General features: G+C 46.5%; 2 protein-coding genes and 1 pseudogene across 2 annotated transcripts in view; 2 read left to right on the top strand and 1 right to left on the bottom strand.

Moving 5' to 3' along the window:
• The window catches only part of LOC118962108, a 4735-nt pseudogene extending 3625 nt beyond the window's left edge, over positions 1 to 1110 (top strand).
• A 19561-nt stretch (positions 1111 to 20671) lies between these two features.
• On the bottom strand, positions 20672 to 22679 carry LOC118962107 (cyclin-dependent kinase 5 activator 1-like). Its single transcript, XM_036974603.1, has 2 exons — positions 21961 to 22679; positions 20672 to 21879 (listed from the first exon to the last, which is right to left on the bottom strand). The coding sequence occupies exons 1-2, from the start codon at positions 22381 to 22383 to the stop codon at positions 21343 to 21345; spliced, it is 960 nt and encodes a 319-aa protein (XP_036830498.1). The 5' UTR covers positions 22384 to 22679; the 3' UTR covers positions 20672 to 21342.
• Positions 22680 to 26110: 3431 nt separating this feature from the next.
• Positions 26111 to 27500, top strand: part of LOC110515356 (formin-like protein 2) — a gene marked incomplete at its 3' end in the record, with an annotated part of 21338 nt that continues 19948 nt past the window's right edge. Inside the window, 1 exon segment of the mRNA XM_036974602.1 lies at positions 26111 to 27500. This exon segment is cut by the window's right edge and continues 115 nt beyond it. Within this exon segment, the coding sequence (XP_036830497.1) occupies positions 27499 to 27500 (2 nt within the window).

The following is a 27500-nucleotide window of genomic DNA, read 5'->3' as shown; positions in this document are numbered from 1 at the left end:
GTGTGTGTGTGTGTGTGTGTGTGTGTGTGTGTGTGTGTGTGTGTGTGTGTGTGTGTGTGTGTGTGTGTGTGTGTGTGTGTGTGTGTGTGTGTGTTTGCAGCTCTGCAGTCTCCTATAGAGTACCAGAGGAAGGAGGGTGGGGGAACAAACCTCCTCACCCGACCCCCCTCGGGCTTCGCCCCAAAGCATCGGGCCGACCTCCCTCTGTGCCCCCCACCCCTAACGGACACAACACACACACAGGCAGACGGCGAGGCACAGGACAACGAGGTGAGATGAGATTGAATCAACTTGATTGTTTCCTCTGAGAGAACACTGTCTTATAAATAGTATCAATTAACTAATGCTGTACATATAATAATAACCTGTATGTTACGCATGGCTATCAACAACATGTAGATACTCACCTTGGTGACTCATTATGTCTGCGCAGTGTGTTTTAACAAGTGTGTGTGTGTGTGTGTGTGTGTGTGTGTGTGTGGAAGCTGGTGCTGGTGATCCAGGACTTCAGTGCGGTGCGTGAGGATGAGATCACGGTACTTCGCGGGGAACGGGTCCAGATTCTGGCATCCAACCAACATGGCCAGTGTCTGGTCTACCGACCGGCCAACACGGAGTCTCCGCCTGCAGAGGGCTGGGTGCCGCGCAGCGTCCTGTTCAACCACTAACTACCAGTTAGAACCAGTCAGAACCCGTTTAGAACCAGATATAAACAGTTACATAACCAGTTACGGCCCAGTTACACTGATGCCAGTAAGACCCAGTACCAATCACACACATCTGTCAACCTCTTAGTTACTGGTCCCAAATAGTTACACATAGTTTAAACTAGTTACATCAGTTACATACAGTCAGCTGCCCCAGTTAAACCAATCACACACACGTAGCAAACATCCTCAACAACCGGTAGCAACCATGAACACTAGTAACCAACTACTGGAGTTCCTCACACTGGTGAAAAGAGGCCAGAGAGCTGCAGGTCCAGACAGAGGGATTTGAAGTGAATGGACACACAGTATGCCTATGGAACATCCCAACTGATGAGGTCCAACTGATGAGGCCAGTAAGGGCCGCTGCCAACTGATGAGGTCACTAATGGCTGCAGCCTATGGAACATCCCAACTGATGAGGTCCAACTGATGAGGCCAGTAAGGGCCGCTGCCAACTGATGAGGTCACTAATGGCTGCAGCCTATGGAACATCCCAACTGATGAGGTCCAACTGATGCTGCCAACTGATGAGGTCACTAAGGGCTGCTGCCAACTGATGATGACACTAAGGGCTGCTGCCTTGGAACACCCAAACTGATGAGGCCACTAGGGCCGCTGCCAACTGATGAGGTCACTAAGGGCTGCTGCCTTTGGAACATCCACACTGATGATGTCACTAAGGGCTGCTGCCTTTGGAACATCCCAACTGATGAGGTCACTAAGGGCTGTTGCCTTTGGAACATCCAAACTGATGAGCCACTAAGGGCTTCTGCCTCAGTCATTCCGGAACCTGGGATTCTAGAATAAAACAAGACTGAGAACAGCTGTCAGAGACTCTCCCACCTCATTAAGGAACCAGACTCAAGTGGAGGTCAGAGGTAAAATATATCTGCTGGAGACAAGCAAGAAATTACATTGTAATAATGGTTGTTTTTACATATCGGTGAAAAAACATAGTGTCAGCACGTGATGTTTCTGCTTTCATGGCGTGGGGGTCAAAATAAATGGACTGAACCCTCACCCACCCACCCCAACCCATGACCCCGGTGAGATGACATCATTTCCTGTTTGTTAATATGTGTAAAAGAAAGCGAAAGTCTCACCACGTAAATAGAGCTCTGAGCGCATTATGAAGTATATATAGTTCTTATATGATTCATATATTCTGTTTTTCACCTGAATAGAAAACAGAGAGAAGAGAAGTTTGTCACGTTAACGTCTGTATGTGTGTGTGCGTGTGGGTGCGTTTGTGTGTTTGTGTGTGTGTGTGTGGTGTGTGTGTGTGTGTGTGTGTGTGTGTGTGTGTGTGTGCGTGCGTGCGTGCGTGCGTGCGTGTTGGTTGTCCTTGGGTTCTGTTTGTATTGAATAGAAACCCCTGTGTTCTCTGTGTTTTTTCACTGATCAATCCCTGTGTCCCTTTGATGTGGTTTCCTGTTCCTGTAGAGCTGCTGTTGGGCAGTGTGAAGGACTCTAGAGTGTGCATCCTCATACTTTTAAATGTCACCCAGAGTTTGAACCCTAATATTATGCATTCTTGGAAAAGATGTAAATAGTATTTTACAGACATGTACATGATTTAACAGGACAACAGGGAGCTGGGGACACGTCAGTCCAACTCCTTCATATTAAACAGAAGCCTTGCCGCCATATTGGATTTTCAGGTTTTAATTAACTGCTGAACTAGTTAACCCTTCAACTCTCCCCTGCTCAGGGTAAAAGTTGCCCTTTAGCACAGATCTAGGATCAGGTTACTCTCCCCAATCTGACCTTAACCGTGAGTAGAAACACTAAACTGACCCTAGGTCAGTGTCTGGGGGTAACTTCTAACCCCGGTTTGTATCTGCAGTGGCAGCACTGCTGCCTATAGCTTCATACTACACAGGTTATACAGGCTCTGGGCAAAACTCAAAAGACATCATATTCCCCATGTAGTGCACTACTTTTGCCTGAAGGAGTGCACTATATGGGGAGTAGGGTGTGATTTGGGACCTAGCCCCTCTTAGCCATACAGGTTATTATTATACAGTGATGTGTACTTGCAAAATGGCTGCTATCTCACCTCTATGAGTTCTGTATGGTGGTTTGTAATAAAGACCATTTTTCATCTCTGAAATGGAACATGTGTATGTAGTGGATACTAATACTGTAGTCTGTCTGTATCTGTCTGTCGTTATGAAGGCACCGATGCATAGTGTCAAACGTCACACAGCGGGGTTCTTTGCCAGTGAAATGAGGATAGCTATTGGCACATTAACTCAGATGACCACAGCAGAGAGGGTGGAAAACCTTTCAGAGTGTAAATACATTAGCTGGCTTCCAGACAGTCTCTTAAGTAGCTGAATGTCTTCACCATGTGACAAAATGACACATTTGTCCATAAATGACACATTTGCACATTTGGCCAAAAATCACTTTATTTCAATGGAATACTGCACTGAATGTGATCACGTTGTTCTCCGTAGCTAGCTTGGCGGTCGTGAATATGCTAAGCTAGAGTGATAAGGCCTTTCTATAGGAACCTTGTTGTGTCTCTTCATATACAGTGTAATGTACATGTACACTCTTTGACTGCAGGCTTCCCTCATTAACACACACAGGATTCTACATATTTTCTCCATTAACACACAGGATTCTACATACTTCCTCCCTCATTAACACACAGGATTCTACATACTTCCTCCCTCATTAACACATACAGGATTCTACATATTTTCTCCATTAACACACAGGATTCTACATACTTCCTCCCTCATTAACACACAGGATTCTACATACTTCCTCCCTCATTAACACATACAGGATTCTACATACTTCCTCCCTCATTAACACACAGGATTCTACATACTTCCTCCCTCATTAACACAAACAGGATTCTACATACTTCCTCCCTCATTAACACACAGGATTCTACATACTTCCTCCCTCATGAACACACAGGATTCTACATACTTCCTCCCTCATGAACACACAGGATTCTACATACTTCCTCCCTCATTAACACATACAGGATTCTACATACTTCCTCCCTCATTAACACACAGGATTCTACATATTTTCTCCATTAACACACAGGATTCTACATACTTCCTCCCTCATGAACACACAGGATTCTACATATTTTCTCCATTAACACATACAGGATTCTACATACTTCCTCCTCATGAACACACAGGATTCTACATATTTTCTCCATTAACACACAGGATTCTACATACTTCCTCCCTCATGAACACACAGGATTCTACATATTTTCTCCATTAACACACAGGATTCTACATACTTCCTCCCTCATGAACACACAGGATTCTACATATTTTCTCCATTAACACACAGGATTCTACATACTTCCTCCCTCATGAACACACAGGATTCTACATATTTTCTCCATTAACACACAGGATTCTACATACTTCCTCCCTCATTAACACAAACAGGATTCTACATACTTCCTCCCTCATGAACACACAGGATTCTACATATTTTCTCCATTAACACACAGGATTCTACATATTTTCTCCATTAACACACAGGATTCTACATATTTTCTCCATTACACACAGGATTCTACATACTTCCTCCCTCATTAACACATACAGGATTCTACATACTTCCTCCCTCATGAACACACAGGATTCTACATATTTTCTCCATTAACACACAGGATTCTACATACTTCCTCCCACATTAACACACAGGATTCTACATACTTCCTCCCTCATTAACACACACAGGATTCTACATACTTCCTCTATTAACACACAGGATTCTACATACTTCCTCTATTAACACACAGGATTCTACATACTTCCTCTATTAACACACAGAATTCTACATACTTCCTCCATTAACACACAGGATTCTACATACTTCCTCCCTCATTAACACAAACAGGATTCTACATAATTCCTCCATTAACACACAGGATTCTACATACTTCCTCCTCATTAACACAAACAGGATTCTACATACTTCCTCCATTAACACACAGGATTCTACATACTTCCTCCTCATTAACACAAACAGGATTCTACATACTTCCTCCATTAACACACAGGATTCTACATACTTCCTCCCTCATTAACACAAACAGGATTTTACATACTTCCTCCCTCATTAACACAAACAGGATTTTACATACTTCCTCCCTCATTAACACAAACAGGATTCTACATACTTCCTCTATTAACACACGGGATTCTACATACTTCCTCCCTCTAATAACACACACAGGATTCTACATACTTCCTCTATTAACACACAGGATTCTACATACTTCCTCCCTCTAATAACACACACAGGATTCTACATACTTCCTCTATTAACACACAGGATTCTACATACTTCCTCTATTAAAACACAGGATTCTACATACTTCCTCTATTAACACACAGGATTCTACATACTTCCTCTATTAACACACAGGATTCTACATACTTCCTCTATTAACACACACAGGATTCTACATACTTCCTCCCACATTAACACACACAGGATTCTACATACTTCCTCTATTAACAGACAGGATTCTACATACTTCCTCTATTAACACACAGGATTCTACATACTTCCTCTATTAACACACACAGGATTCTACATACTTCCTCCCACATTAACACACACAGGATTTCTACATACTTCCTCTATTAACAGACAGGATTCTACATACTTCCTCTATTAACACACAGGATTCTACATACTTCCTCTATTAACACACGGGATTCTATCATACTTCCTCCCTCTAATAACACACACAGGATTCTACATACTTCCTCTATTAACACAAAGGATTCTACATACTTCCTCCCTCTAATAACACACACAGGATTCTACACTACTTCCTCTATTAACACACAGGATTCTACATACTTCCTCCTATTAACACACAGGACTTCTACATACTTCCTCTATAACACACAGGATTCTACATACTTCCCTCTATTAACACACACAGGATTCTACATACTTCCTCCCACATTAACACACACAGGATTCTACATACTTCCTCTATTAACAGACAGGATTCTACATACTTCCTCTATTAACACACAGGATTCTACATACTTCCTCTATTAACACACACAGGATTCTACATACTTCCTCCCACATTAACACACACAGGATTCTACATACTTCCTCTATTAACAGACAGGATTCTACATACTTCCTCTATTAACACATAGGATTCTACATACTTCTCCATTAACACATACAGGATTCTACATACAGTGCATTCAGAAAGTATTCAGACCCCCTTCACTTTTTTCCACATTTTGTTACTTTACAGCCTTATTCTAAACTGGATGAAATATATATTTTTTCTCATCCATCTACACACAATTACCCCATAAAGCAAAAACAGCTGTTTAGAAATGTTTGCAAATGTATTATAAATGAAAACTGATATCACATTTACATAAGTACTTCAGAGGACATTCAGAGACTTCTCCAGAAGTTTGTTTGAAGAAGTGGACCAAAGCGCAGCGTGGTAAGAAGTGGACCAAAGCGCAGCGTGGTAAGAAGTGGACCAAAGCGCAGCGTGGTAAGAAGTGGACCAAAGCGCAGCGTGGTAAGAAGTGGACCAAAGCGCAGCGTGGTAAGAAGTGGACCAAAGCGCAGCGTGGTAAGAAGTGGACCAAAGCGCAGCGTGGTAAGAAGTGGACCAAAGCGCAGCGTGGTAAGAAGTGGACCAAAGCGCAGCGTGGTAAGAAGTGGACCAAAGCGCAGCGTGGTAAGAAGTGGACCAAAGCGCAGCGTGGTAAGAAGTGGACCAAAGCGCAGCGTGGTAAGAAGTGGACCAAAGCGCAGCGTGGTAAGAAGTGGACCAAAGCGCAGCGTTGGTAAGAAGTGGACCCAAAGCGCAGCGTGGTAAGAAGTGGACCAAAGCGCAGCGTGGTAAGAAGTGGACCAAAGCGCAGCGTGGTAAGAAGTGGACCAAAGCGCAGCGTGGTAAGAAGTGACCAAAGCGCAGCGTGGTAAGAAGTGGACCAAAGCGCAGCGTGGTAAGAAGTGGACCAAAGCGCAGCGTGGTAAGAAGTGGACCAAAGCGCAGCGTGGTAAGAAGTGGACCAAAGCGCAGCGTGGTAAGAAGTGGACCAAAGTGCAGCGTGGTAAGAAGTGGACCAAAGTGCAGCGTGGTAAGAAGTGGACCAAAGTGCAGCGTGGTAAGAAGTGGACCAAAGCGCAGCGTGGTAAGAAGTGGACCAAAGCGCAGCGTGGTAAGAAGTGGACCAAAGCGCAGCGTGGTAAGAAGTGGACCAAAGCGCAGCGTGGTAAGAAGTGGACCAAAGTGCAGCGTGGTAAGAAGTGGACCAAAGCGCAGCGTGGTAAGAAGTGGGACCAAAGTGCAGCGTGGTAAGAAGTGGACCAAAGCGCAGCGTGGTAAGAAGTGGACCAAAGCGCAGCGTGGTAAGAAGTGGACCAAAGTGCAGCGTGGTAAGAAGTGGACCAAAGTGCAGCGTGGTAAGAAGTGGACCAAAGTGCAGCGTGGTAAGAAGTGGACCAAAGTGCAGCGTGGTAAGAAGTGGACCAAAGCGCAGCGTGGTAAGAAGTGGACCAAAGCGCAGCGTGGTAAGAAGTGGACCAAAGTGCAGCGTGGTAAGAAGTGGACCAAAGCGCAGCGTGGTAAGAAGTGGACCAAAGCGCAGCGTGGTAAGAAGTGGACCAAAGCGCAGCGTGGTAAGAAGTGGACCAAAGCGCAGCGTGGTAAGAAGTGGACCAAAGCGCAGCGTGGTAAGAAGTGGACCAAAGCGCAGCGTGGTAAGAAGTGGGACCAAAGCGCAGCGTGGTAAGAAGTGGACCAAAGCGCAGCGTGGTAAGAAGTGGACCAAAGTGCAGCGTGGTAAGAAGTGGACCAAAGCGCAGCGTGGTAAGAAGTGGACCAAAGCGCAGCGTTGTAAGAAGTGGACCAAGCGCAGCGTGGTAAGAAGTGGACCAAAGCGCAGCGTGGTAAGAAGTGGACCAAAGTGCAGCGTGGGTAAGAAGTGGACCAAAGCGCCAGCGTGGTAAGAAGTGGACCAAAGTGCAGCGTGGTAAGAAGTGGACCAAAGCGCAGCGTGGTAAGAAGTGGACCAAAGCGCAGCGTGGTAAGAAGTGGACCAAAGTGCAGCGTGGTAAGAAGTGGACCAAAGCGCAGCGTGGTAAGAAGTGGACCAAAGCGCAGCGTGGGTAAGAAGTGGACCAAAGCGCAGCGTGGTAAGAAGTGGACCAAAGCGCAGCGTGGTAAGAAGTGGACCAAAGCGCAGCGTGGTAAGAAGTGGACCCAAAGCGCAGCGTGGTAAGAAGTGGACCAAAGTGCAGCGTGGTAAGAAGTGGACCAAAGTGCAGCGTGGTAAGAAGTGGACCAAAGCGCAGCGTGGTAAGAAGTGGACCAAAGCGCAGCGTGGTAAGAAGTGGACCAAAGTGCAGCGTGGTAAGAAGTGGACCAAAGTGCAGCGTGTAAGAAGTGGACCAAAGTGCAGCGTGGTAAGAAGTGGACCAAAGTGCAGCGTGGTAAGAAGTGGACCAAAGTGCAGCGTGGTAAGAAGTGGACCAAAGTGCAGCGTGGTAAGAAGTGGACCAAGTTGCAGCGTGGTAAGAAGTGGACCAAAGGCAGCGTGGTAAGAAGTGGACAAAGTGCAGCGTGGTAAGAAGTGGACAAAGTGCAGCGTGGTAAGAAGTGGACCAAAGCGCAGCGTGGTAAGAAGTGGACCAAAGCGCAGCGTGGTAAGAAGTGGACCAAAGTGCAGCGTGGTAAGAAGTGGACCAAAGTGCAGCGTGGTAAGAAGTGGACCAAAGTGCAGCGTGGTAAGAAGTGGACCAAAGTGCAGGTGTAAGAAGTGGACCAAAGTGCAGCGTGGTAAGAAGTGGACCAAAGTGCAGCGTGGTAAGAAGTGGACCAAGTTGCAGCGTGGTAAGAAGTGGACCAAATCTCAGCGTGGTAAGAAGTGGACCAAAGTGCCAGCGTGGTAAGAAGTGGACCAAAGTGCAGCGTGGTAAGAAGTGGACCAAAGTGCAGCGTGGTAAGAAGTGGACCAAAGGTGCAGCGTGGTAAGAAGTGGACCAAGTTGCAGCGTGGTAAGAAGTGGACCAAAGTGCAGCGTGGTAAGAAGTGGGACCAAAGGCAGCGTGGTAGAAGTGGACCAAAGTGCAGCGTGGTAAGAAGGGACCAAAGTGCAGCGTGGTAAGAAGTGGACAAAAGTGCAGCGTGGTAAGAAGTGGACCAAAGTGCAGCGTTGGTAAGAAGTGGACCAAAGTGCAGCGTGGTAAGAAGTGGACCAAGTGCAGCGTGGTAAGAAGTGGACCAAAGTGCAGCGTGGTAAGAAGTGACCAAAGTGCAGCGTGGTAAGAAGTGGACCAAAGTGCAGCGTGGTAAGAAGTGGCCAAAGCGCAGCGTGGTAAGAAGTGGACAAAGCGCCAGCGTTGTAAGAAGTGGACAAAGTGCAGCGTGGTAAGAAGTGGACCAACGTGCAGCGTGGTAGAAGTGGACCAAAGTGCAGCGTGGTAAGAAGTGGAACCAAAGTTGCAGCGTGGTTAAGAAGTGGACAAAGTGCAGCGTGGTAAGAAGTGGACCAAAGTGCAGCGTGGTAAGAAGTGGACCAAAGTGCAGCGTGGTAAGAAGTGGACCAAAGTGCAGCGTGGTAGGAAGTGGACCAAAGTGCAGCGTGTTAAGAAGTGGACCAAGTTGCAGCGTGGTACGTGTTCATCCTTTTATTAGTTGAACTGAACACTGAATAGCAAAACAACAAAGAGAACAACCGAACAGTTCTGTCTGGTGCAGACACAAAACAGAAAGCATCTACCCACAAAACCCAGGTGGGAAAAGGCTACCTAAGTATGATTCTCAATCAGAAACAACGATAAACAGCTGCCTCTGATTGAGAACCACACCTGGCCAAAACACACAGAAATAGAAAACATAGAATGCCCACCCAACTCATGCCCACCCAACTCAACTCAGGGCGTGACAAGAAGCCACTTCTGCGTTGTCTTGGCTGCTGTGCTAAGGTCATTGTCCTTTTGGAAGGTGAACCTTCGCCCCAGTCTGAGGTCCTGAGCGCTCTGGAGCAGGTTTTCATCAAGGATCTCTCTGTACTTTTCTCTGTTCATCTTTGCCTCGATCCTGACTCGTCTCCCAGTCCCTGCCGCTGAAAAACATCCCCACAGCATGATGCTGGCACCACCATGCTTCACCGTAGGGATGGTGCCAGGTTTCCTCCATACATGACTCTTGGCATTCAAGCCAAAGAGTTCAATCGTGGTTTCATCAGACCAGATAATCTTGTTTCTCAGGGTCTGAGAGCCCTTTAGGTGCCTTTTGGCAAACTCCAAGCGGGCTGTCATGCGCCTTTTACTGAGGAGTGTTTTGGCCACTCCACCATTAAGGCTTGATTGGTGGAGTGCTGCAGAGATAGTTGTCCTTCTGGAAGGTTCTCCCATCTCAGCAGAGGAACTCTGGAGCTCTGTCAGCGTGACCATCGGGTTCTTGGTCACCTCCCTGTCCAAGGCCCTTCTCCCCCGATTGCTCAGTTTTGCCGGGCGGCCAGCTCTAGGAAGAGTCTTGTTGGTTCCAAACTTCTTCCATTTAAGAATGATGGAGGCCACTTTTCTTGGGGACCTTCAATTCTTCAGAATGTTTTGGTACCCTTCCCCAGATCTGTGCCTTGACAGAATCCTGTCTCGTTGTTCTACGGACAATTCCTTCGACTTCATGGCTTGGTTTTGCTGTGATGTGCACTGTCAACTGTGGGATCTTATATAGACAGGTGTGTGCCTTTCCAAATCGTGCCTTTCCAAATCATGCCCAATCAATTAAATTGACCACAGGTTGACTCCAATCAAGTTGTAGAAACATCTCAAGGACGATCAATAGAAACAGGATGCACCTGAGCTCAATTTCTTACATTAATACAGACAGGATTCCACAGAATTTGTGCAATAATACAGACAGGATTCCACCTGATTTCTCCGTTAGCACACATGACCACTTCACAGTGTGTGTGTGTGTGTGTGTGTGTGTGTGTGTGTGTGTGTGTGTGTGTGTGTGTGTGTGTGTGTGTTGTGTGTGTGTGTGTGTGTGTGTGTGTGTGTGTGTGTGTGTTAATGCCAGCATGTCCTTCTGGGTGTTAGTAGATCATTGGGAATGATCCTGCCCTTATAAGGTAGTTTAACCCATAGGGGTGATAGCAGCACCTATGCAGGTATAGAAAGGAACGGTAGCACTTTACTTAATACCCACTGTCACAACATCTGACATAACTTGTCATAACACTGTCATGACCCATATATTTACACATGTTGTGATATATGTTGTGTTATGTTATGGCTGGTTATGGCACCTACATAAGTGTCAAAACCCACATTTATTCAAATTCGTTTTTTTTCCTGCCAAGAAGTTTCCTTTCGTTTGAAAATGTGTTTCTTAAATCCTTTGTTGTTGTTGTTATGAATTCTTTACATTCATGTTTTTAAAATCATATTTTAAATCATTTGTAGAAAATACACTTTATGATACTGTCATGAAGCATTATGACCATCATAATCATATCAGCCAGATAGACCTATCACGTACATGCTCTCATATCAGCCAGATAGACCTATCACGTACATGCTCTTATATCAGCCAGATAGACCTATCACGTACATGCTCTCATATCAGCCAGATAGACCTATCACGTACATGCTCTTATATCAGCCAGATAGACCTATCACGTACATGCTCTCATATCAGCCAGATAGACCTATCACGTACATGCTCTCATATCAGCCAGATAGGCCTATCACGTACATGCTCTCATATCAGCCAGATAGACCTATCACGTACATGCCTTATATCAGCCAGATAGACCTATCACGTACATGCTCTCATATCAGCCAGATAGACCTATCACGTACATGCTCTCATATCAGCCAGATAGACCTATCACGTACATGCTCTTATATCAGCCAGATAGACCTATCACGTACATGCTCTCATATCAGCCAGATAGACCTATCACGTACATGCTCTCATATCAGCCAGATAGGCCTATCACGTACATGCTCTTATATCAGCCAGATAGACCTATCACGTACATGCTCTCATATCAGTCATCAGTCAAAATGAGGGTGTCTTGTCCTGCTCCTGAAATCTGCTCCTACATTCATCCCAGTCATCAGTCAAAATGAGGGTGTCTTGTCCTGCTCCTGAAATCTGCTCCTACATTCATCCCAGTCATCAGTCAAAATGAGGGTGTCTTGTCCTGCTCCTGAAATCTTCTCCTACATTCATCCCAGTCATCAGTCAAAATGAGGGTGTCTTGTCCTGCTCCTGAAATCTGCTCCTACATTCATCCCAGTCATCAGTCAAAATGAGGGTGTCTTGTCCTGCTCCTGAAATCTTCTCCTACATTCATCCAGTCATCAGTCAAAATGAGGGTGTCTTGTCCTGCTCCTGAAATCTGCTCCTACATTCATCCCAGTCATCAGTCAAAATGAGGGTGTCTTGTCCTGCTCCTGAAATCTGCTCCTACATTCATCCCAAGTCATCAGTCAAAATGAGGGTGTCTTGTCCTGCTCCTGAAATCTGCCTCCTACATTCATCCCAGTCATCAGCAGCAGATCATTGGGGCAGGTGGTCAATAAAACCTACAATTATATGACATAATACACTGTTCACACATAGGCTATGGTGTAATGGAATCTGTTCCCATTGTGTGGGAAAACATTCATAGAGGGTAGGGCCTAGGGGTTGTTTCTGGACGGGGACATAGAGGGTAGGGCCTAGGGGTTGTTTCTGGACGGGGCCATAGAGGGTAGGGCCTAGGGGTTGTTTCTGGACGGGGACATAGAGGGTAGGGCCTAGGGGTTGTTTCTGGACGGGGCCATAGAGGGTAGGTCCTAGGGGTTGTTTCTGGATGGGGCCATAGAGGGTAGGACCTAGGGGTTGTTTCTGGACGGGGCCATAGAGGGTAGGGCCTAGGGGTTGTTTCTGGACAGGGCCATAGAGGGTAGGCCTAGGGGTTTGTTTTTGGGACAGGGCCATAGAGGGTAGGGCCTAGGGATTTGTTTCTGGATGGGGCCATAGAGGTTTTGGCCTAGGGGTTGTTTCTGGACAGGGCCATAGAGGGTAGGGCCTAGGGGTTGTTTCTGGATGGGGCCATAGAGGGTGGGGCCCTAGGGTTGTTTCTGGACAGGGCCATAGAGGTAGGGCCTAGGGGTTGTTTCTTGACGGGACCATAAAGGGTAGGGCCTAGGGGTTGTTTCTGGACGGGGCCATAGAGCGTAGGGCCTAGGGGTTGTTTTCTGGACGGGGACATAGAGGGTAGGGCCTAGGGGTTGTTTCTGGACAGGGCCATAGAGGGTAGGGCCTAGGGGTTGTTTCTGGACAGGGCCATAGAGGTTTTGGCCTAGGGGTTGTTTCTGGACAGGGCCATAGATGGGTAGGGCCTAGGGGTTGTTTCTGGACAGGGCCATAATAGTAAGATCTGGGCTTGTTCATTGAAGCCTCAGGTTAAATGCTGGTCCATTCATTATAACCTAAACAGTCCAACTGATCCTAGATCAGTACTCATACACTGGGACACTTAATGAATATGAGACTTAAGTTCTGACCACCACATGGGGGGAGCTAGAGTCCATTAAATAAAGTCAGGCTCTGTACCAATACTTACAGATGCATCCTTCCTTCCTTCCTAGAGGTAATCACTGATTGGTAGGTAGATAAGTGAGTGGGAAGAGGGAAGGAAGGAAAGAAAGAAGCGATGTCAGTCAGGCGCGAGGGGCGGCTCACCAGGCTTTGTACAAAGATTGGTGTGAGTTACTTCCCTACTGTATAGTAATCATCATATATATAAACTCCCCTATGCATTTATTTGGACAGTGAAGCTAAAACTTTACATTTATCTTTATACTCCAGCATTTTGGATTTTATTTGAGGTAACAGCACAGAATGTCACCTTTTATTTGAGAGTATTGCATACATATCTGTTTACTATTTAAATATGTATGTACTTTATGTATCTAGTCCCCCCATTTGGAGGTGTCAAAAGTGTTTTGGACAAATTCACTTATCGTGTAAATTGAGTCAACAGTTTTAGTATTTGGTCCCATATTCCTACCACACAATGACTGCATCAGCTTGTGACTCTACAAACTTGTTGGATGCATTTGCTGTTTGTTTTGGTTGTGTTTTGGATGATGTGTTTCGTATTAGGCCGTCATTGTAAATAAGAAATTGTTCTTAAACTGACTTGCCTAGATAAAGGTTCAATAAAAATGTAAAAATGATGTTATCTAGTCTCCCCATTTGAATGTGTCATAAGTATTTGGACACATTTAACTTATACTTTATTAAATATAATCAAAAGGTTAGTATTTGTTCCCATATTCCGAGCATGCAGTTACTACATCATGCTGTGACTCGACATTGGATGCATTTGCGTTTCGGATTATGTCTGTGTCCAGTAGAAATGAACGGTACATAATGTATTGTGATATTCTTTATTGTAAATAAGATAGAATATGCTTCTAAACAATTCTACATTCATGTGTGGATGCTATCATGATTACATATAATCATGAATGAATAGTGAATAATGATGAGTGGAGAAAGTTACAGCTGCACAATGATCATGCCCCCAAAACATACTCTCACCATTACCAATAACGGGAGTTTTTTTGGGGGGGGGGGTATGATATTCATGCCCTCATTATTCACGGATTTATTCATGATTATCCATAGTCATGGGGACGTGTTCAGAAACATATTCTATTCTTATTTATAATAAAAAGTGACTCCAAAATGACACCATACATTATTTACCATTTATTTCTACTGGGCACAACATATTTTATTTAACCTTTATTTAACTAGGCAAGTCAGTTAAGAACAAATTCTTATTTACAGTGACGGCCTACACCGGCCAAACCCGGACGACGCTGGGCCAATTGTGCGCCACCCTAAGGGACTCCCAATCACGGCCGGATGTGATACAGCCTGGATTCAAACAGGGACTGTATTGAAGTCTCTTGCACTGAGATGCAGTGCCTTAGACCGCTGCGCCACTCGGGAGCCCATAAAATGCATTCCCAGCATTCATGGGAGAGTGTATGACATGATTAGGTTTGGCCTGCTATATTCAAATACCTTTGAAAAGCTTCCTTCCAAACTGGGGAAAACACTATGTAAAACAATTCTGAGCCCTTAATTCACACCTCCCTGAGGCGTATAGTAAGTTCAACATCTTTCCATCCTCTTCCCTCTGTTTCCAGCTGATCACCTTATCAGCTCTATCCGTTAAAGAGCAACTGCCTACGAGGGTATGAAAAAAAGGCTTTTTGTCTAGAGGAGATGGAGCTTTTGTCAAAATTGACTTTTTGAAGCAGGTTTAAGAGAATTTAAGCAGCAGATTAGGAAGTAAACGTAGCAGGTTAGGATAATTAGGTTAAGGAAGGGTTAGTTTAAAAGCCCCCCAAAAACAATCTACTTTTGACGGCAAATTTGACAAAAGGTGTACCATGAAAAAGTGACGTTTGTATACGAAGCTCTTCAGACAGTAACGGAAGACCCAAAATGAGTAGAACTACCCTCCACCTCTCGCCGCGCCCCTCTCGGATCCTGGCCAATTCCATCGCGAGGGAGTGTGTAAAATTGCCCGTAGGCACAGATCTAGGTTCAGTTTACCCTCCCCCAAATCCCAAACTCAACCAAAAACTGGCCTTAGATCGGCGTCTAGGGTTCATATAGTCCTGCAGCAGGTGTGTCCGGGAAGAGTCAAACCCCCAACCCTTCTCATGTTCTCGGTGTTACACCACCTATAAATCCAGGACACTGGCTCGAGCAGGGTCTGAAGGCTATACCCACCCTTGAGAGAGAGGACGTCAACGGTTCTGACCAACAAGACATCTGCATCTCCAGCTGTGCAACTTCAATGCAGGCAAGTGAGTCTTATAGGATAGGCTATATATGTTGCCCAAAAGTTTATTTTCACAATCTGCTTTATGAAATTCCTTTATGCAAAATAAAATGATCTGCTGCTTCGAATAAACAACTTTTGGTCAGCATCAACTCAACTTGATTTGATTTATTTTAGGCTACCGGTACATCACCAACTCAATAACTCCGTCTCTGGACTTTCCCATGGAGTCTATTCTGTCTGTGTTTGCCTAAATGTTTCCCTCTCGAGAAGGTGAGCACCATTCCAAATGGAGAGAGATCTGCACCTGCCTCACGCTGAGCCACGCGCACAATACATGATGAAGATGACGTTTTTGTTCGTTCGGCTCGCGTTAAGCAGGTGCAGGAAAACTGCGTGAAAACAAAGCAGACGGGAAAGGGATAAAGTTCAAATAAAATGTGAATATAATTTGAAAAGGCGCTATAAACATATAAATCCATCGACCACTCATTAGAGATTAGCCGGCTCTACAATATTCCCGTAGGGACCAAGTAATTGGATCAGAGCCCAGTTTTGAGCAGATAGGCTACCAACGCAGGCATAGAGGCCTGTATAGCTGTCGCATAGACATACAAAGAAAAACTCTGAAATTACGTTTTTCTACTTTTTTCTTTGTGTTGAGCAGGTGGGCACTATCTGCATGAAGCGGAGTTCTAATGGCCGTTTTCGTGCCTGTTCATTATTTAGTAAATATTGACATTGAATTTTCTCTCGTGGGCAGAGAGAATAGGACCGGGGACGTATGCTACCACGGAGATCCAAGTCCCTTCCAACAGTATGGTTGAAATGGCACGGTAATCGTAGGGTAGTCTGATGGAGGAATCGGTTAAACATTAACGGGCCTGGCGGACACAGCGGAGAGCTCCCCAACCGGACCCAAATGTCTGACAACGAACTGCGTTTAATAAAGTCTAATAAAATGTATTTAAATTAAGATGAATAATAGGCCTATAATGACACACACACACACACACACACACACACAGGTCAAGAGGGTCTTGGTGGAGCTTGCGTGGTGACTTGCTGCCTGGTGTGTGTGTGCGTGCACATTGGTAGGTGTTATTGCTGCCTGAGGGGTGTGTGCTTTAACAGACAGTCAAATGTGTCACAAATTAAAACATGCAAACACCCTGGGAGTTCCTGATTGTCAAATAGATTGTGTTCCATGTTTCTGATTGGCCCTTAAATGAGATAGAAAGGAGATAAGAGAAACCATGAGGCTTTAGGGCCTACCTCTCTCTCACTCTCTCTCTGTCTCTCTCTCTTGGTCTCTGTCTCTCTGTCTCTGTCTCTCTGTCTCACTCTCTTGGTCTGTCTCTCTGTCTCTGTCTCTCTCTTTGTCTGTCTCTGTCTCTCTCTCTGTATCTCTCTCTGTCTCTGTTTCTCTGTCTCACTCTCTTTGTCTCGGTCTCTCGCTCTCTCTCTCTTTCATCTCTCACACACACAACCGTCTGTCTGAGTTTGGGTGGCAGGAGTCTGTTTTTCACATTTGCTCTTTAGGAAGAATTAGTTTCCAGGCTAACATGTGGTTGCTTGGTAACGGGTGGCACAAGTAATTTCCACCTCTGCTCACTATTCAAACAGCCTGACCTTACAGGGGAGCAGGACAACACTCACACAACGCTGAAACAACACTCACACAATGCTGAAACACTCAAATGTCATAAAACAACTTCACTCAAAATGATAACAACACTGTGTGTGTGTGTGTATGTTTGTGTGTGTGTGTTTGGTTTTTGTGTGTGTCAGGACAACACTCACACAACGCTCAAACAACATAAAACAACTTCACTCAAAATGATAACAACACTGTGTGGTGTGTGTGTGTGTGTGTGTGTGTGTGTGTGTGGTGTGTCAGGACAACACTCACACAACGCTGAAACAGTCAAACAACATAAAACAACTTCACTCAAAATGATAACAACACTGTGTGCGTGTGTGTGTGTGTGTGTGTGCCCAGATGTTATCAGGTCAGGTCATGCAAATGATGCATTTGCCAGTGAAATGGGACTAACTGCTATAGAGGGTGAAGGACTGAAGTTTAAAGTGTTGAGGGAGTAGTTAAATAGTTATGTTAGTTAATGTCACACCACACACACACTGTGACTCCTTTTAGGACCACTAGGTGGAGGCATCAGCTCATAGATACAGAGCACTTAGCATTCCATGACAAATATTCAAATTCTTACCAGAAGTGGAACCTTTGTTGCCAACATGGCAGCCTTTATAATGACAGTAGGCATGAATGAAACAAAGTTTTCCAAACTCTGTGAAGGCCCATCGCTATGCTACATACAGTATGTGTTTTCTATGAGTCTGGGGCCCATATTTATAAAGCTGCTCACAGGCACAGTGCAGTCAAAAACGTGATTTCCTGTGTTTTATATATATTTCCACACTAGGAGGTTGGAATAATACTGTGAAATTGTGAACATTTTGATAATTCCCTTTTAGTGTAAGAGCTGTTTGAAAAGACCTCCTGAAATCGCAGCCCGTTGTGGTGGGATGGAGTTTCAGCCAGCCTGGTGACCCAGGCGGTGATTTAGTTAATAGACCAATAAGAAAGAGAGTTCTAAACCTTTCTGCCAATAACAGCTAGTTTTCAGTCCCCCCCACCACTCAGACCAATCCCATAGCTTGAAAAACTGCTCTTTGCTAAGAAACTATTTTAGTTTATTTTTGGCCATTTTAATTGAGAACAATCACAGGAAGGTACTTCATTTTTACCCAGATATGATTTGATATTGAGATTAAAACAGCTGCATTGGACCTTTAAAGAAGGAGTGCTGATCTAGGATGAGTGTTGCCTTATTAGATCATATTGAATCCACTGATCCTGGATCAGCACTTCTACTCTGAGATAGTTTGTGAATAAGGCCTCTGACCTCTTCTCAGAAGAACACCTGCTTTTTTTCACATTCTGTTAACTCAAACCCAAATAATGTTGTTGACTCATCCTATACTCGTATTTGTGGCCAAAGCATAAATTGGAGGGGGAAAAAACACTTTAAAAATCCCACCTCAAACATGTATCTCAAACAGACTGGTTTAAAAAGTGCTTGCTATTTACACATAGAGGATGATGTGGAGGATGAGCTGGCCAATCAGTGGTCTACTTGCGTGAATATTTTTAATGGCGGTGTATGTCCACACCGTCCTGCTGTTGGGGTAAACCCACACCATTCCTACACAGAAAAAACGGATTTTTAGCATACTTAATTACCATTTTTTAGGAAGGAAAGCTATTTCACTCATATTGTCATTAATTCTAGGTCATATTTCATAGAAATCTAGAAACACTGGATAATTACTCTTTCTCTTTTAGCCCTATGCTCTGTTATTGTAAGGAGGCATCTGTTATACATTGTAAGACATTGTAACAATACAAGTATTATACTTAGTGTGTGTGTGTGTGTGTGTGTGTGTGTGTGTGTGTGTGTGTGTGTGTGTGTGTGTGTGTGTGTGTGTGTGTGTGTGTGTGTGTGTGTGTGTGTGTGTATATATATATAAGCCTACATTATGAGCAGAGGAGATGTGTTCATCTTTGCCATAAGTCACCTCTGTGGTAGGCTAATAATTTAATATTGATTCTCTCCTCTCTCTTTCCTTCTCTCTGCAACCTGCTGCCTCCGCGGCGTCTCCATGGTAACCCGTGTTCCGTAAGCTGTTGCTGATGGTGTGAAGTTGCATAACGGTTTTCCCCCTTAATCGACACAAACAGTAGCCTGCATCACGTCAAAGAAACTGATTATTTTTTTGCACTTTGGAGATTAAAAAAAGGCCTATCCCAGCCGCCCAACAAAATGACTGGGAATAAAATAGGCCAAATGAAGAAGCGTGTCTCTTTGGGAGATGAGGAGTAGCCTATGTATAGGCTAATAAATCCAAACCATTAGCATTATTTTAAAACATATTTGTTGTAGCCTGATCAGGAAACAGATGATATGAGTTTGAGGAGGTTTAGAGAACACGAGTTTTGTATCTTTTCTATCGTTTTGCTTCATGGCCATGTGAGCTGGTGTAAAGTCTCTCTCTGTCGCTCTCTCTTCTCCCTCCTCTCTCTGTCTGTCTTTCTTATCCCCATTGCTGTCTCGGTTGTTGCCTTGGAGACGGAACGGGAATGCAGCAGCGGCTGGGAGAGAAAATGTTGAATTCCACCTTCCCCGGCTCGCGACTCCGCAGTATCTCCCCTCCTCTCTTCTCCTTCTTCACAGCGCCACTTCTATCAGACTGCAGCAAAACTCATCCAATCACCTGCTCGGAAAACTGCACCACGTGTTCCGTCTTCCTTTATTCACAAATGTTAGCTTTGCGCTCGAGCTGATGAGTCATCATAGAATGGCAACACACACGCACAGATGGAGATAGTGATGAGGAGGAGAAGAAGGAGGTGGTGTTGATGATAATGGAGATTATGACGATGATAAAAAGATGACAAGGGTGAAGATGAGATCACTGTTAAACTCCAGTAGGCTACATTATCACACTCCCATGTAGCGAGGTTTCAGCACCACTCGATTTCAGAACCATGGACAGCGACAGTAAGAAGGCCTTGCATTTATCCAAGGGCCGCCTGCCGCTGAGATCACTACTCCAGTTTTTCTTTCTATAAAAAGCCCACCAATAAACCTTGATTTTGTCAATTGAGCAATATGTCTATAGAGGTTCTAAATCTGAGTATGGACGCAGTGTTGACCTGAATGGCTTGATGGTCTATCTCATCTGAACTTTGATTGACTCGTTTTTGACCTATAGCCTCGTTGACCAGGACCTTAACACAGCTGGGGACATTATGTGCCCACGGACATCAGTACCAGCCCAGCTGTTGCATGTTGCTTCACCGTAGAAGACTATTATTGGCTAGCCTTTTGGGTTTCCAGAGTCGTAGGCTTATAATCAGTCATAGAGATGGTGTTGCTCTGGGTCTAGTAAAACTAAAGCTGTCCATAAAGTGTACACCTCTGATTATTACATACAGGGCTAACTTTCAGCGTTCTTGATCACATTAATCACAAGGCAATTCAATTAAACATTGCTGGGAGGCACGGGGACCGTTTGTAACGATTTATACTTGTATTTTTGAATGTACAATATATAAAACAGAACGTTTTATAATACCATAGTAACAGTTGCCACATGTTAACGGTAAAGAATCCCGTTGGTTTGAAGTGGTAAAATAGTACATTCAACGTTCAGAGGGGGTGGGGGGCAGGCTGCGTCTCTCGCGCCACTGAGTCCAGTCCCTTGGAGAGCACGGTGTCGTTCCCCTCTTATGAAACGAATATATACATTTTCCCCAAAACACTGACGCGCTATAAGCTATCACTTTAGTCCACCGTATAATAGCCTATCCATTTCTCAAAAGCCACAATAACGATACAATCAGAATACTTTTTATACAGCATGCAGTAAAGTTAACTATAGCTATCTCTTTCCGCCCAAAGTCCCGTGTAGTGTCCGTTAGATTCCCCGAGCTTTGACTGAACACATGACACGACAGTTCGGTAACGGGGCGAGGTGAAGCTAGGCGTGTGACTGATTCCTCCTGATTCCAGACTCAGGTTCCCGATCAAATCCCCGTCGTGTGTTAGTCCGGTTCACCACCAAGCGTATACATTCAATCCCCGCTCAAACAACCGGCGGTGTGTGTGGCTGGTGTCCGCGACCGTATCCTAAACCAAATCCCCTCCCCCTCCCTCTCTCCTCCCCTCATCCAGTTCTTAACGATCCAACTCGCTTATCCGTTTCCCGTCTTTCTCCTTCTCCTTCTCCTTCTTCTCCTTCCCATTCTCCTTCTCCTTCTCCCTTGACCCTCCCTCGTTCTTCAGGTCCTGGAACACCTCGGTAAAATAGTGCGGGTCTGCGTTTATCCTCAGCATTGGCCCGCTCATCCGGTCAATGAGACCAAGGGCCCGCTCCCAGAAGGCCTCCCGGCTGGACTCCACCAGGAACGGCTTGAGCGGGTAGGAGATCTCGTTGCCCATGTAGGAGTAGGCCAGGTACAGGCAGGTGAGGAAGGTCGCCTGCAGCTCGTATTCAGACACCGTGTCTTCCTCCACGGCCTCTCGGCAGAGCAAGTAGACGAAGACCAGGTTAGCCGGGGTGATGAAGCCCTGGTCCTGCCAGCCCTGCACTAACAGAGCCCGGTCCACGTTACGGAACCACAGGATGACCTCATTGGCCGTGAGCTCTTTGAGCTTGAAGCAGCGGCGGCAGAGAAAGTCAGAGAGACACCTCAGGAGCTCGCCGGTGGAAGCCTAGAGGACGAACAACACAAACAGTTAGACACACACACACACACACACACACACACACACACACACACACACGTTACCCACCTGCACCACCACCCTCCGAGGGGAGATGAATAAGCGTCCATTCTGGGTCTGCCGCCGGGTCTGGTCCGGTACTGTAGGAACAGGCACAGGAATTGGCCCGGGTTTGGGCCCTGTCGGTTTTCGGTCGAGTATTCCGTTGGACGGTTGTGATTTCTTGATGTTGTCGGTGTTGAGCTGGTCCACCAAGGGATCGGATTTGGCCTGGCTGGCGTCGGGTTTGGGATTCACCTTTTTGGCATTCTTCTTCTTGGCCGATGCGGCGACCAGCCTCTTCCACGTCAGAGCATGGAGCAGCACCGAGTGGCGCTTCTTTAGGCTCTTCTCCTGTTGTTTCCCGCCGGTCGCAAGGTCCGGTTTCTCGTCCACACACACACCGCCCGCTGCCTTCCTTGACCTCGGCGACAGAGACAGAACAGTACCCATGTCTGCAGCGCGCAGCGCCTTCCAACACACGGAGCTTCCCGAGCTTTGTGTCCCAGTCCGTATCGATGGGGTGTTCGAATAGTTTAATTAAAGTTCACACACACAGCTACATTGACGGTTTGACCGCGGAGAGTCCAGAGATGTCCAGAGGTGTGTGATACTCGGTGATTCCAGCAATATGCGCTAGATTCACTCACACATTTCTCTCTCTCTCTCTTTCTCTCTCGCGCTCTCTCTCTCTCTCTGACTCTATCTCTATTGAACACACAGTCGTCCCCTCTCTCTCTCTCTCTCTCTCTCTCTCTCTCTCTCTCTCTCTCTCTCCTCTCTATCACACACACGTTCACGAATCACGATCACACACACGCTGTGCCACTCCTTCTGTCGCAGCGCAGCGCGCGGCACTCAGCTCTTGGAACGGACAGAGGCCGGTAACTGCAGGTGCGCGAGAGATGCTGCCGGTTTTACAGCTCCAAATATCCAACCAGAGAGGATGGTGCTTAGATTGACAGGTTATTCGACCAATGTGTGTACGTGCGTGCGTGCGTGCGTGCGTGCGTGATGCCCTCCATATCTCCAGCTTGTTGAGTGTTAAAACAGGCTGCAGTTGTTCATGGGGGAGAGAGAAAGAGTGAGAAAGAGAAAGAGATAAGAAGGTGAGAAGGACTCACAGGAGGAAGAGTGAGGGAAGGAGGGTGAGAGATGAGCGGCAGATGGAGAGAGGGGGAAGGAGGGTGAGAGATGAGAGGCAGATGGAGAGAGAGGGGAGGAGGGTGAGAGATGAGAGGCAGATGGAGAGAGAGGAAGGAAAGTGAGAGATGAGAGGCAGATGGCGAGAGAGGGAAGGAGGGTGAGAGATGAGGCAGATGGAGAGAGAGGGAAGGAGGGGGAGAGATGAGAGGCAGATGGCGAGAGAGGGAAGGAGGGTGAGAGATGAGGCAGATGGAGAGAGAGGGAAGGAGGGGGAGAGATGAGAGGCAGATGGAGAGAGAGGGAAGGAGGGTGAGAGATGAGGCAGATGGAGAGAGAGGGAAGGAGGGGGAGAGATGAGAGGCAGACGGAGAGAGAGGGGAGGACGGGGAGAGATGAGAGGCAGATGGAGAGAGAGGGAAGGACGGTGAGAGATGAGAGGCAGATGGAGAGAGAGGGAAGGAGGGTGAGAGATGAGAGGCAGATGGAGAGAGAGGGAAGGAGGGAGAGATGAGAGGCAGATGGAGAGAGAGGGAAGGAGGGGAGAGAAGAGAGGCAGATGGAGAGAGGCAGATAGGTGAGAGGGAAGGAGGGGGAGAGGAAAGGAGGATAGGGAAAATGAGGATGGGGAGAGGAAGATAGGGGTGAGGAGGATAGGAAGAGGAGGATAGGGGTGAGGAGGATAGGAAGAGGAGGATAGGAAGAGGATGATAGGGAGAGGAGGATAGGGAGAGGAGGATAGGAGAGGAGGATAGGAAGAGGAGGATAGGGGTGAGGGAGATAGGAAGAGGAGGATAGGAAGAGGAGGATAGGGGTGAGGAAGATAGGAAGAGGAGGATAGGAAGAGGAGGATAGGAAGAGGAGGATGGGGTGAGGATGATAGGAAAATTAGGATAGGGAAAGGAGGATAGGGGTGAGGAGGATAGAGAAGAAGAGGATAGGTGTGAGGAGGATAGAGAAGAGGAGGATAGGGGTGAGGAGGATAGGGTTGAGGAGGATAGGAAGAGGAGGATATGGGAGAGGAGGTTAGGAAGAGGAGGATAGGAAGAGGAGGATAGGGAAGAGGATGATAGGGGAGAGGGGGATAGGAAGAGGAGGATAGGGAGAGGAGGATAGGAAGAGGAGGATAGGGAAGAGGAGGATAGGAAGAGGAGGATAGGAAGAGGAGGATAGGTGTGAGGAGGATAGGGAGAGGAGGATAGGAAGAGGATGATAGGGAGAGGAGGATAGGGAGAGGAGGATAGGAAGAGGAGGATAGGGAGAGGAGGATAGGAAGAGGAGGATAGGGAAGAGGAGGATAGGAAGAGGAGGACAGGAAGAGGAGGATAGGTGTGAGGAGGATAGGGAGAGGAGGATAGGAAGAGGATGATAGGGAGAGGAGGATAGGAAGAAGAGGATAGGAAGAGGAGGACAGGAAGAGGAGGACAGGAAGAGGAGGATAGGAAGAGGAGGATAGGGAAGAGGATGATAGGGGAGAGGGGATAGGAAGAGGAGGATAGGGAGAGGAGGATAGGAAGAGGAGGATAGGGAAGAGGAGGATAGGAAGAGGAGGACAGGAAGAGGAGGATAGGTGTGAGGAGGATAGGGAGAGGAGGATAGGAAGAGGATGATAGGGAGAGGAGGATAGGAAGAAGAGGATAGGAAGAGGAGGACAGGAAGAGGAGGACAGGAAGAGGAGGATAGGAAGAGGAGGATAGGGAAGAGGATGATAGGGAGAGGGGGATAGGAAGAGGATGATAGGGAGAGGAGGATAGGAAGAGGAGGATAGGAAGAGGAGGATAGGAAGAGGAGGACAGGAAGAGGAGGATAGGGAGAGGAGGATAGGAAGAGGAGGATAGGGAGAGGAGGATAGGGAGAGGAGGATAGGAAGAGGAGGATAGGGAGAGGAGGATAGGTGTGAGGAGGATAGGGAGAGGAGGATAGGAAGAGGATGATAGGGAGAGGAGGATAGGAAGAGGAGGATAGGAAGAGGAGGACAGGAAGAGGAGGATAGAGAAGAGGTGGAAATGGTAGATGAGAGGAAGGGAAAATTGTCTGGTGGTGGACATAACTGCTTCTATCTCCTTTCTCCTTCAACCCTCCCTCCCTCCCTCCCTCCTCCCTCCCTCCCTCCCTCCCTCCCTCCCTCCCTCCCTCCCTCCTCCCTCCTGTCACACTCCATTCTCTCCTCCCCGCCATCTCTGTTTGCTCATACCCATCCATCCATCCATTCTCACTCTCCTCACCCTTCTCCTCCTCCCTCTTTCTTTTTCCTCCCCTCTCCCTCATTTGTGTTCAACTGGTTCTACCCTTCTGCCCAGGTGTTAATTTGTTCACTTCCGTTGGTGTAGTTAAAAGGACTGGTAAAAGAGACATGGTGGGAACTCCCTCTAGTCTGGCCCATGTTTACATCAATCCAATACTTTGAACCGGAAGGGCTGCACACTTCGGAGAAAACGGTGGAGATTTGGGACTGAGGGAGAGAGGTGTGTTAGCTGTGAGAGCCAATCGAATGCTTTTAAATGTGTAGGCAGGGGCTCACACTTCTGGGAGAAAATTGGAGATTTGGGATGCAGAGAGGCGTGTGAGCTGTGAGAGCCAACCAGAGGCAACCCTCCCTCCACAGAGCAGAGCGCTGCATCACGACACCACCTCCTACTGCATAGCTTTATGGCCAATGCAGACTTTATGGGACTTTCATCATAATTTTGCTCTTTCCAAATACTCATCCAGCTAACAGGGTGGCCATTTATGGCAGCAGGCTCATGCATGGTATTGCACTTCCATTGCTAAACAAAAATCAATTTCTCACTGACAAAATCAGGTAGATGTAATACACGTGTTGTCCACAAGAGGTCCTGCGCACACCGTGATGGTGAATGCCCCATCTGTTCAGATATCAGTCAGAAACGGGGACAAAGGCGGCTTAGCAGGCGTGGATTCAGGATGATATGACACTACAGGCCTGAATACATGTTTCTGCTGACTTTTTCATTTGCAAACGAGATGTTGGGGATTTGTAGCCTACTGACCACATCGTTTGTAATTAAAAGGAAGGCCTATATTTTTTATGTATTGTATCTATGTATTTTCAATTTTATTATGAATAAAACTGTTTTGATACTTGCAGGTCTAGTAGGTCGTACTATAAGGTCTTGCTATACGCATATCTTGGCCATAGCCATGCATCTGACCCCAAAATAACTCAATACCAACGCCACTATACGACATAAAGCCTAATTATGAATTAATCCACTAATTTAATTTGTCTATGAAAGCCAGTATTTAAGTAGGCTAAACATGTGTAGTGGCAATAGTAGGCTTAGACTGCCTGTAAAAATAACAGCCTAAACCAGAAAGGTAGAATATGGGTGAGAAATCAGCAGGCCCATTATAGGCCAATAGGACAGGCCTATTCATAGAAATGGACCTAATAAAGGAGGGGTCAGAAGTCTGGACAATGAGCATCTGTGAGATAGATAGCTCGTCGTTAAACGATTAAGACTCTAACTACCAGGATGCATCAGAACAAAACAAATCCTCTCCCCTCTGCTCTGGGTAGAGATTGCCCAAAATATGATAGGATCAGTTTATCCTCCCCAAATCATAACCTCAATTATTACTGGGTCACGCGTAAAACTGACTCTAGATCAGTGTCTAGGGGTAGACGTTATCCGAGTCCCCCTCCCCTCGCGTCTCGCTCACGGCTGTGGGCTGTGCGCTGCAGGGGGGCGGGAGGCGAGGAGAGCGAAGCGGCAGAAGGCTCATTGTGTGTCGGTTAGAAAGTGGGGGTCGTTGCGGGGGGGAGAAAGCGTGCGTGGAGGCTGAACTCTCGCTTTTGTCGCCTGTGGAGGAGGGGGCGGATTAAGTAGCCAGCTCGCTCACACACACCAGGGACGCCCGGTTCGTTTATCAGCATCATCATCATACCCATTACCGAGGATACACAGTGAACCGGGAAGGGATGCAAATTTAGCGCGAGACGGACAGTGGGACTTCGGTCTCAGCTGGATTCGGATAAATGGTGCGTGCGCCGTTCCGTCGTCGGCGATGAGAAGAAAGGAGGACAAAAGATGAACGGATGGAGGATAGACACGGCCCCCCGGTAGACACGCGCCTTCGGTTTACCGCATCTCTCTGATCTCGTGCCGCCGTGCGTGAGTCTGTCGGTCGGTCGTTCAGACTGTGTCTCACTAGGGAGAAAAACCCGAACAGTATTCCCGAATTACAGGAGGCGTTGCCTGTATCTGACTGACTGCAGAGAGACTATTGTCTGTGTGTGATTTGACGTTTAGGGGTGTGATTGTATGTGAGCGGGTGTGCTTGTGTGTGTGGTGACTGTGAAAGGTGTGTTTGTCTGATTTGATGGCGAGGGGTGTGTGAGGGTGTGTGAGTTGCTGGTGTAAGGGTGTGTGTGGGTTGACAGTACAGGTGTGTGTGTGAGCCAT

The sequence above is a fragment of the Oncorhynchus mykiss genome, unplaced genomic scaffold (genome assembly GCF_013265735.2).
Source record: "Oncorhynchus mykiss isolate Arlee unplaced genomic scaffold, USDA_OmykA_1.1 un_scaffold_734, whole genome shotgun sequence".
Taxonomy (NCBI): Eukaryota; Metazoa; Chordata; class Actinopteri; order Salmoniformes; family Salmonidae; genus Oncorhynchus; species Oncorhynchus mykiss.
Note: the sequence above shows the minus strand (reverse complement) of the source record. Positions and strands in the feature narration are given on the sequence as shown.